The 10,377-nt window shown below is 38.4% G+C and overlaps 2 protein-coding genes across 6 annotated transcripts; one reads left to right on the top strand and one right to left on the bottom strand.

The window, feature by feature from the left end:
• On the top strand, positions 56-1,418 carry LOC107631026 (caffeoylshikimate esterase). The gene has a single exon (XM_016334335.2). The coding sequence runs from the start codon at positions 254-256 to the stop codon at positions 1,211-1,213; it is 960 nt and encodes a 319-aa protein (XP_016189821.1). The 5' UTR covers positions 56-253; the 3' UTR covers positions 1,214-1,418.
• Positions 1,793-10,212, bottom strand: LOC107631024 (helicase-like transcription factor CHR28). 5 transcript variants are annotated; one of them, XM_016334331.2, is made up of 12 exons: positions 9,727-10,212; positions 8,432-8,513; positions 7,902-8,261; positions 6,616-7,748; positions 6,444-6,515; positions 5,875-5,952; positions 4,899-5,781; positions 4,358-4,488; positions 4,002-4,223; positions 3,054-3,665; positions 2,727-2,936; positions 1,793-2,350 (listed from the first exon to the last, which is right to left on the bottom strand). In XM_016334331.2, exons 1-12 carry the CDS (start codon positions 9,844-9,846, stop codon positions 2,246-2,248), a joined length of 4,008 nt encoding a protein of 1,335 aa, XP_016189817.1. In that variant the 5' UTR covers positions 9,847-10,212; the 3' UTR covers positions 1,793-2,245. The 5 variants fall into 5 exon arrangements, with proteins under 5 accessions (XP_016189817.1, XP_016189819.1, XP_020975104.1 ...); XM_016334333.2 differs by having other exon boundaries at positions 8,432-8,510; XM_021119445.1 differs by lacking the exon at positions 9,727-10,212 and adding an exon at positions 9,604-9,626 and having other exon boundaries at positions 8,432-8,510.

Below are 10,377 nucleotides of genomic sequence, written 5' to 3'. Positions count from 1 at the left end.
TTTAAAAAAACTTTAAAAAAAATTAAAATAAAATAAAATTTAAAGATATTTTTAAAACTTTTACTAACTTCGATACAAAAAAAATATTCTTTATCCTAATTTTAAAATCCAACTCGTACTCTTAGAAAATACAAACTCCTTGGTTAGAAAGGTAAGTGAGGTGAATAGTCAAAGCTCAAAGGTTGGAGTTGGGATCGAGCAAGAGTAGTGTGGTGTCGTCTTGTCTCCGCCACCCAATCGTTCAAGTGATTCGATGGAAGACGAGCAAACATCCCTTCTGAAACCCACATACCCTCACTATTGGGGCTACACTGAAGAACAAGACTACTACGTCCAACAAGGAATCTCAGCCGCCGCCTCACACTTCACAACGCCAAGGGGACTCACACTCTTCACACGTTCTTGGCTTCCGCACACTCCCTCCCACCCACGCGCCCTCGTCTTCATGGTCCACGGCTACGGCAACGACATCTCCTGGACCTTCCAAGCCACCCCTATCTTCCTCGCTCAGAACGGTTTCGCTTCCTTCGCAATCGACCTTGAGGGCCATGGCCGCTCCCAGGGACTCAAAGCTTTCGTTCCCAACGTTGACCTTGTTGTTCAGGATTGTCTCTCATTCTTCAATTCCATCAAACAAGATCCAAAGTTTAGAAATTTACCTTGCTTTCTCTATGGGGAGTCCATGGGTGGTGCTATTTGCCTTTTGATCCATTTTGCGGACCCGAAAGGGTTCAAAGGTGCGATCTTGGTGGCACCCATGTGCAGAATTTCTGATAAGGTGAGACCCAAATGGCCAATTCCTCAGATCCTCACTTTTCTCGCGAGATTCTTCCCCACATGGGCCATTGTTCCTGCTCCTGATCTATTGTACAAGTCTGTGAAGGTGGATCACAAGAAGGTGATTGCGGATATGAACCCTTTGAGGTACAGAGGGAAACCGAGGTTGGGGACAGTGGTTGAGCTTCTGAGGGTTACTGATTTTGTGGGGAAGAGGCTTGGTGATGTCGAGCTTCCTTTTGTTGTGTTGCATGGGAGTGCTGATGTTGTAACTGACCCTGCTGTAAGCAGGGAACTCTATGAGGAGGCTAAGAGTGAGGACAAGAGTATCAAGATCTATGATGGCATGATGCATTCTTTGCTCTTTGGCGAGACTGATGAAAATGTGGAGATTGTCAGGAATGATATATTGCAGTGGTTGAATGCTAGGTGTTGAATGGTAGGGGAACAGTAGATTTAGATCGAATCTGATGATAATAATGCTGTTGAAGGTTCCATACAATTGGCATTATCTTTCTATTTCATCATAATTGTAAACATACATGTTCATTTGATAATGGTATTCCTCAATAACAATCACTCGTTTGTAAATTGTTTATCCAAGACTAATTGTGAATGTCATTTTCATGCTTTATTCATGTGCAAACGTATGTGTATAAGTAGTAGTGGGATTGATTTCGTTTTGGGCGAGTGGTTCCCTTCGGATAATTATTTGGAAAATTATAGTACACGTGTGTAATATACACAATTATTTTTTTGTGCGTAGTCGTTACGTGCAAAGATGATAAGCTTTTAATTTAACTGTTGATCAAAAATCCGAAATTAATCTTTTGTACCACTACAGATGCGTATTGGGAATGGAACATTCGTTTACCATCTTACTCTAATGTAGTGATAATATGCAGAACTGTAACCTTTATCCATACTAATCACCATAAATAATTGTAATTGACATTCAATCAAATCAACGTTACAATTGAACAATGCTAAATCACAAGCACGTGCAACTACAACATGATAACGAATTAACGATAAGCCTTTAACCCTTCATGTATATATAGTTGTATAGAAAGAAATAAATGTGAAAAAAAAAAAAAAAAAAAGACGCAAAGCATCTATATTATTTACAATGATAAGAACAATCCATAAAATCTTCTATGTTGCTATCTTTGCTACTGCCATCTACACCCTATACAAATATGAGAGATTGCACCAAAATCTCCAAGCCGAAGAATGAAATATCTCAGTCTAACTATAAATGTACTATGCATAATCTTCATGTCAAGCATCGTTAGAGGCCTAGTACCTACTTCCAATCCATTGTCAGAAAAAGTCCTAGTCCTGTTGCTGCTGCCACCAAAAAGAATGCTATGACGGCACCTGCCCCCTCCCCAAAAACAAGGGCCAAAGGGGGGGAATATCCCCATTCCAAAAATTCAAAATTCTATCCGTATGTATGTATATGTAATCACATCATGAACAGGTATTTTAAATCATCTACTGTAAGGCGACTCTGACGGCCACCAGTTCCATCCTCCCCAAATGCAGATGCAACCATCTTTCGCTTCTTTTGCTGCAGGTGATACATCAAAGATTCTATTGCATAAGCAACCACTACAGTTTATACTTTCTGAAAGCGCAAATTTAAATATTGCATGCAATGAAACTATCAGAAAGACCCTGAGCTAGTAAACAGCGTTTACAGGCTAATAGATACAAACAACACACCAAAATAGATGTAAGATAACACGTAAATTACACAATGTGTTTCCTCTAAAATTCTTCTTATGCATAAAACCCCACACATTATAGAAACCAGGATAGAAACCTTTCAAGATCAGTTACTGCAACTTTTGACAGCATTTCACCATGTTAAGTTCTAACTGGCTCAGTATAATTCATATCAGCTTGACAATATAAAAATCAACTATGTAGAACACAAAATTTACCTGCAAAGCCAAAATACGATCTTCTACGGTATCTTTCACGGTTAAACGCAAAACAGTCACAGGACGGGTCTGCCCAATTCGATGTGCTCTATCAATTGCTTGATCTTCAGTAGTAGGGTTCCACCATAAATCCAGCATAAGAACATGGCAGGCTGCCACCATGTTTAGACCAAGACTCGCAGCCTTCAAAGACATAATCATAACCGAAACCTGCACGACATGTTAAACGCAGTAGTCAAAAACTCAACCGTATTTTAGACCTAATATTGTTGAAAGCTAAATCTAGAAGTTCAATAACAATACCAAACAATCAGCGACTTTACAAACCTCTGGTAGAGTATTAAAATCTTTAACAGCTTTATCTCTTGCAATGACAGACATCGTTCCATCAAGTCTTCTATACTGAATCGAAGATTGCTTAAGACACACTTCAAGCAAATCTAGCATCCTCGTCCACTGAGAAAATACTATTGCTTTCTCTCCTGTGCCATTAGAACTGCTATTCCCAGAGAGATGTTGACTTTCAGGAATATCTTCCAAGCGTTTCCCATTGTTAACATCACAGGATACCCCAGGGCATTCAGTATTTTCTGCAGGAGTACCATGTGCAGATATAACTTTGGGTGTAATGCACTGTACCCTACTCAATGACTTTAAAACCTCAAGTGCAGCCTTAATTTTAGAAGAATCATAAGGCTGACTCCGAGACCAAGGCTCAGATTCATCCACTTCAGAACCAGACGAACCAGGTGAACTATCACAACCCTGGTTAGACATACAACCGTTGAGCATCGCTTTCGCAAAAACAGTAGACATGCTGAGTCGACTTTTGCAATTTGCAGCAGGACACTGATTGTCATCACCGGTAAGATGTTCCGAAATGCACTGGCTACAGAAGACATGACCGCAGACTGAAACAACGGCGTCTTCAGGAGGATCCTGACCATATGCCAATAATAGAGGACTAAGGAAATATATACTTTAGTAATAAACATGGGAAAGGAGAATGATATGTTATTAGAGAATGTGGTTAATAATCAGAACTAAACAAGAATGATAAAAATATTTCTCATTCAATCAACCTTTCCAGGCAGGGAACAAAATCCTTTCAAACTCCTTTCATTTGAACTACACTCGAGTTTACACCTTTGTCAACTCTAACTCCCTCCTCTCCATGATAACAGCAATCACTAAGATGTATTTTGCAAGCAAACAAATAACCATGCACAGACACTCAATATTACAATTATATTAAAAGATGATGAATGTACATACATTACAGATTCCACAGAGAGCCAGGGAAGCCTCCAAACACTTAAGAAGGGATACTTGTTTTTCCTGGGGAAGCTTTTTTGCCATCTCGACAGAAGATCTCCATAGAGTGTTGGAATTGTAACGCTTAACAAGCAAAGGGTGATCACAAGCTTGTCTAAGGCGCAAAAGCATAAGCAAAATGTTGACATAATTTTGTTTTACAGTTCCAGCATCAGCATATTCCTAGCATGACATAAATGACGTATATGTCATCACTGGACTTATGGTTACAACAAAAACATATCATCACGAGAAATATACTGTCAAAAGCCCCAACTTCATTTGGGAGAGAATAAAGAGCACAACTACAACCATACCTGAAACTGCGCACGAGAATCAGCCTCCAGTTTGGAATAGAAATCACGCTCCTCCATTGAAAACTCAACTTTTTTAAGCTCTACAAATTTAGGTGGCAAGGATATAATAGGCTCCCCATCAAGAAATGTTCCTACAAAAATTATCCAAATTGCTCAGTTGCATGAGCTCATGGATAATACAAACACTTGGCAAAACAAGAAAGAAAAAAGTGTACAAAAGAATTTTATCATGTCTAAATTTCTATCATAGTAATAGCCATAGAATACAAAATAGATGTGTTAAGCATGCTGGAAAATCAAATGAATTGTACTCTACATTTCTATAATTTTATTAAACTGAACTCAGGTATAAAATATTAACATAAAGAAAACAGATTAATTTTGATCCATTTTTCAGCTGAAACAATCAAATATAAATTAATACCTACTTAATCGATTTAAATGAAAAAAACAGTTACTAAAGTAAGTTTAATCTTTCAACATTCCAAAACAAGTACAGACAACTAATTTATTGGTGTGAATTCATGAATGCAAATCTTACCTTTGGTCCGACGTAGCATTATTGTCTTTAGGACGGCTTGTATCTTTTTATACCCTTTTGTAGGATTTCTGCTGACCTGATTCTTAATCATAGAACAGAATGATGTATAAATGTCATAAGGGGCATATCTCAGAAATCTAAAGTAACTGTAGAGATCATCAATTGCATTCTGGATTGGGGTCCCTGACAAACACCATCTGCGCTTAGCACGAAGACCCGAACAAGCCCTTGCAACTTGAGTTCTGTGATTCTTTATACTCTGAGCCTCATCCAGGACAACCCTAAACCATGATACCTTTGCAAGAGGGCGAGCAGCAGCCTCAAGCAATGCGTTGTCCAATCGCTTCTTGCCACTTTTACTAGAATTAGAAGGGTTTTTCCTCTTCCTATTTGGTACCCCAGAATCTTCAAATATTCCCTTCTCTTCATCTTCTTTGTCAGCTAGCGGCTGTTTAGGGACCTCCATGCTGACAATGGAATAAGTTGTTAGAACAACATCATACTTGGCCACCTCATGAGGGTCTTTCGTTCGATTGCTTCCATGGTATACTAGCACAGAGAGATTTGCTTGGCTAGTTACCTTATTGTGCAACTCCTCAGCCCATTGACGCAGGACGCTAGTGGGGCAGACAATAAGGGTTCCTGCAGATGGCCTTCCCTTTGTTTGCAAAGATAAACTCTTGCTCTTGATTGGATCTCTAATTGACATGTCTCCGCATGAATCAGATTCCTTCTTTAACAAACTGCTCTGAGGAAGACCATCATCCTCTCCATCCAGATTCAAAGTTTCCAATTCACCATTTTGGGCATTGGGGCATGCAGATAATTTTGGAGGCCTTTCCTTCAATATTAAAGCAATAGTTGACACCGTTTTCCCAAGTCCCTACAAGTGAAATGCTTTTAAATCACCTATGACATGGAAATAATATACTTGTCAACCAGTTATCATCACTCATCAAAATAGCAAGGAACTGACCTGATCATCTGCAAGTATTCCACCTGAGCAATATAAGCTTGATGTTTCCTTCTGAACCATCCACGATAAAGCAATTCTCTGACCAGGAAAACTACAATTAGTTAGAATGACCGATGACCCAATCAAAAAGAGAAAGGAAACACATTATTAGAACATGTCAGGAAAAACTGGGATGACTTCTCAAAGGACCACATCAGGATCAGAATTAGACAAATCAAACTGTAATTTAAAAGAACCCATCTATTTTATGCTTTTCTTTTTGCAAGATATAACTTTAAGTGTTTAACACCAAAGGAGGGAAGCCAGAGGTTACTCAAAATAAGGCATTGAATCAAAATACAATGTTGTCGGGGAAAATGCCACAACAGCACCTTTGAAGTTGCACATTTTGAAAGAAGGCTCCCATAGTTTAAGACAAACAAAGTATGAAACAGTACACTACATCATAATTAATGATGTGAAAGACCGTGTTAATTTAAAACATGCTGAATTAGAGACCAAAATACACATAATATTTTTGAATGAGATGCCAGATCAAAGAAATTAAAATATTGGAAATTAAAACTAACCTGATGTCTCAAAAGAGGAACCGCCAACAATCCAACTGGCAGACTAATTTCTGACTTTGGTTGAGATAGATCCTACAATGAACCAATGAAGAGTTAAGTAGAAAGGGATGTCAAAAATTCCACGAACTGTCAAGCGCTATGAAGGATAAAATCCCCTAATAAACACACCAACCTGCAATGCAACTTGTAATATATTTCGCTCATCACATGCCTTTACCCTTGTGCTTCCAACCGCGTAATGTTGGGAACCAACATATCCGGAAGATTGAAATATACTAAGGGAATTACGAACAGCTTCAGATTGACTTGTAGGCACAGGATGACTGTTGTCTTCAATGATACAAACATCAGTGTCCTCAACACGGAAATTCTCAGCAGTTCGTTTAGAATGATGAGAATCAATGCGGTTATGTTGAATCATTTCGGTCCCTCCTCTCTTAACACAACCAAACTGCTGCTCAACGGCAATGGAAGCATGGGCATGGGGCAAACATTGGTCTACAGTCAAATAGACCATGTTTCTTTGAAGTTTACTAGCAGTTCCATTAATAGTATCTTGATAATGATTGGCTCTATCAGAAGTTATTACTGTATAACTATCCTCACATGGGAAAGATCCATAACTCTTACATTTCACAGAAGGAAAAAGATCTGGTAACTGTTTCACCTCCTGGCCAATATTGAACTGAGCATCATTGTTCTGAAAATTATTTTGGTAACTTGTAACCAGTTTGTCCCCTTCAGCTTTCATACAAAGTGATTGATCTCCATGTGAAGCATAAGTTGAAAGTGCAACTGACACCCCATCTTCAAAAGCACTGTTACCAGAAAAATATGATGAATAGCCACTATCTGCTAGCGTAAATTGACTATCATGAATAGATGATCCCCCAGTATTAACTGAGTGCATGCCACCACTGATTTGGGCCATATCTGTACAGAACTCCATATTTTCAGCCTTCAGGTTAGTCATCATTTCTTTATTTGTCCATGACTTGGAACCGATACCATTAGGGATAAACCTTAAAGTTGGGTCATTGGCAAACGATCTATCATATGTTCCTCCCTGATGATAATTTGGATATGCATAGTCACCACACAAATCGCTAGGAAAATGGGAACCTTGATAAAGAGCAGAATCAATTGAAGTTGAAGCATGCAAAGAATCATCAGCTTCCATATCAGATATTTGAAAAGATGTGCACAAGTCACTTTCTTGTTGCCCATAAGCACCTCGAACAGCATCCTCAACACAATCTTCAAAATTTAAATCACCATTCTCAATGATAGAACTGTGAGAAGCATCTGAAAGTAGCACATAGAATCAGATCATTGCCAAAGTTTCAAAAGCGCAACTAGTCAACAATCTAAAAAATAAATATATAATTAAATAAAACATAGCTCAATAAAAATAACAATAACCTAGTCTAATGATAAATGAGTGAAGACTTTACATACGTTCAGATTCAACATCCTCTCCCACATGCTTGAATTGCCTCTCATTTCCACTCTTCCACATACTCTTATTCAAATAGTCCTGACAGACTGATACATTATTTGAATATGCCTCAGGGAAACTAGTTTCCATACCAAAACTAGATGTCTCAAATTTAGAAAGCCCTGTCTTTTCCGTGGAAGAGCAAGCCTGACTTGGAAGTCCCTGATTTTCATGTTCACGCTCAAGCACAGGATTCGCTGAAAAATGAACTGAATCTTTGGCCCCAGAATCCGACACATCTGAGCAGAAAGGAGAGCAGTCTGTGGCTGAATCCACCTCCAACCTAGAAACATGTGGTTCTTCTTCTAACATTTGACAAACTATAGAATAGGCAAGAGAAACAATCTAATGTAAGATATTGTCAATTAAACATAAGATACATGATTCAGAATGAACTAAACAATATGTCAATTTCTCACTACTCAAAAACCAATTACAACCAACAAGCACAAGAAACAATTATGGCAGAGAGTTGCAGAAGTTTACATACCATTCTGAAGCTGAAAAGAATCATGGACGCCAGATTCACCAGATGAACCATTTTGTAATGAAAAATCTTCAGGACTACTCTGCTATCACATCCAGAAAAATCAGAATGAAGTTAAGATCAACTCATCAAGCATACAAGTCTGTACACTGAAAAGGGGAATATTATCCAAAAAATAAACAAACTAAATGCCAAAGAGCTAAAACAAAATAATTGGATATTTTGATTCAAAATTAAACCTAATCCAAACAACCCCTTAGGTTTGCTTTTAATATTTTGAAATACAACACTATTCTAAGGCTGTGTTTTGCATTCAGCATCAATTAGCCATATGGGTGATACAACCCTTGCAATAGTCTAGGGCAATCCCCCTCCCTTGAGCAGGATTTTGCTATGTAGTTAGATCGTGAAATCAAGCCCTTCACATTTACAGATAGAACTACCCGAACTAGTACTGAAACATCACTGACATTTTTGCAGACTCCAATGGGAGTAGAACATACTTAGAATTTTTAGATGAGCAAAAAAATGGACTATAAATTTCAAAAACAACTTAAAATCAACGTTCCTGATTTTTGTTTTCTATGATATACAATTTAGGCAGAGGAGAGGTTCTCTCATTCCAAAGTCGGGCATCACATGACACGTTTCTCAGTTTCGATGACCATTCAACAAAATCTAATTCTAATTACTTTCTTGGGGTCGACTTGTTTGATTGTACCAGCTAAATCAAGAAATAAATTTGCACTGTTCTTAAACTGGTGAAGAATTCCCAAACGATAATTAAAGAGATATAGTTGTAAATAGAACAATAGTTTTCCACTTCTATCATCTCCGTTGTCTAGGGAAAATAATTTACCAAGAGTAAAAATAAATAACTAAACAGGATCAACGAGGATTTACAGCTTTTACTCTGCATGAAATTTCATCAACAACCAACTTTAACAGGAATGATTCAGTCATGTAAACAATTATTTTACACGCATTATAGACGTGCAGTTATTAAAGCTACTTTTAATACAAGCCAGATGATGGGATAGATTATGCCTGGCAAAAAAGTGAAGAAAATCAATATTGACACAGCCAAATTAATGTTGAAACACCCACATGCTACATTCAATTACAAGACCAAAAGCAATCAAGTAAGAATTAAGCAAACTAAACTGAAAATTTACAGGGAACTTCACTTGGCACGGACAATTCGACTACGGAGATGCAGTAACCTCAACCACAAGTCACAGCATTACCGAAATTGAGGGGTTCAAAGGGTTCCAAATTCGAAGAGAGAAAAACCCTACCTGCAGAGGGTCGTCATCCTCATTGAGAACCTGCATCACCGTCGTTAAATCGATATAGCACATATTATCGTCATCGTCACCATCGAACAGTTCCGAAAAGTTCACGTCATCATCCGCCATCGCCACACCCTCAAATCACATCCAATCCGAAAATTCTCAAAAAGGGAGAAAACCACCGAAAACCCTAAAACGCGTTTTTTTCCAAACCTTAATGAACCACACTTGGCAAGAAGCAGAAGCGCAACTCCGCGATTCCCCGATTTCGAAACGCAATTGGTCGAATCGGAAGGGGAATTAGAAATTGAGCGGCGAGAACTGAGAAAGTATGTGTGAAGAAAAAGCAGGTTGAGAGAAATTTACTTGCGGAGGTTTCTGAGAAGGTTCAGTGGCTGACGGTGCGAAATATTTTCGTTGGAGAAAGACGAGGAGCGAGAAAGCGAAAGGAAGAGAGAGAAAGTAGTGGACCGTGAAGAATGCGGTGTGCGTTTAGGTTTAAATAGGGTTTGGGTTCATTCGGATAGGTGCGCATGTTAAGCCTCAGTGCGCCACGATTGAGCTATTACTCATTAGCATAAAATTTAAAAAGATAGGAAACTCGAACCCACAACCTCTTAATTGAGTATGAAGAATCTATGCCATTTGAGCTATTAC

This window comes from Arachis ipaensis, chromosome B03 (genome assembly GCF_000816755.2).
Source record: "Arachis ipaensis cultivar K30076 chromosome B03, Araip1.1, whole genome shotgun sequence".
Classification (NCBI taxonomy): domain Eukaryota; kingdom Viridiplantae; phylum Streptophyta; class Magnoliopsida; order Fabales; family Fabaceae; genus Arachis; species Arachis ipaensis.
The sequence above is the reverse complement of the archived record's forward strand: the minus strand, read 5'-3'. Positions and strand labels throughout refer to the sequence as shown.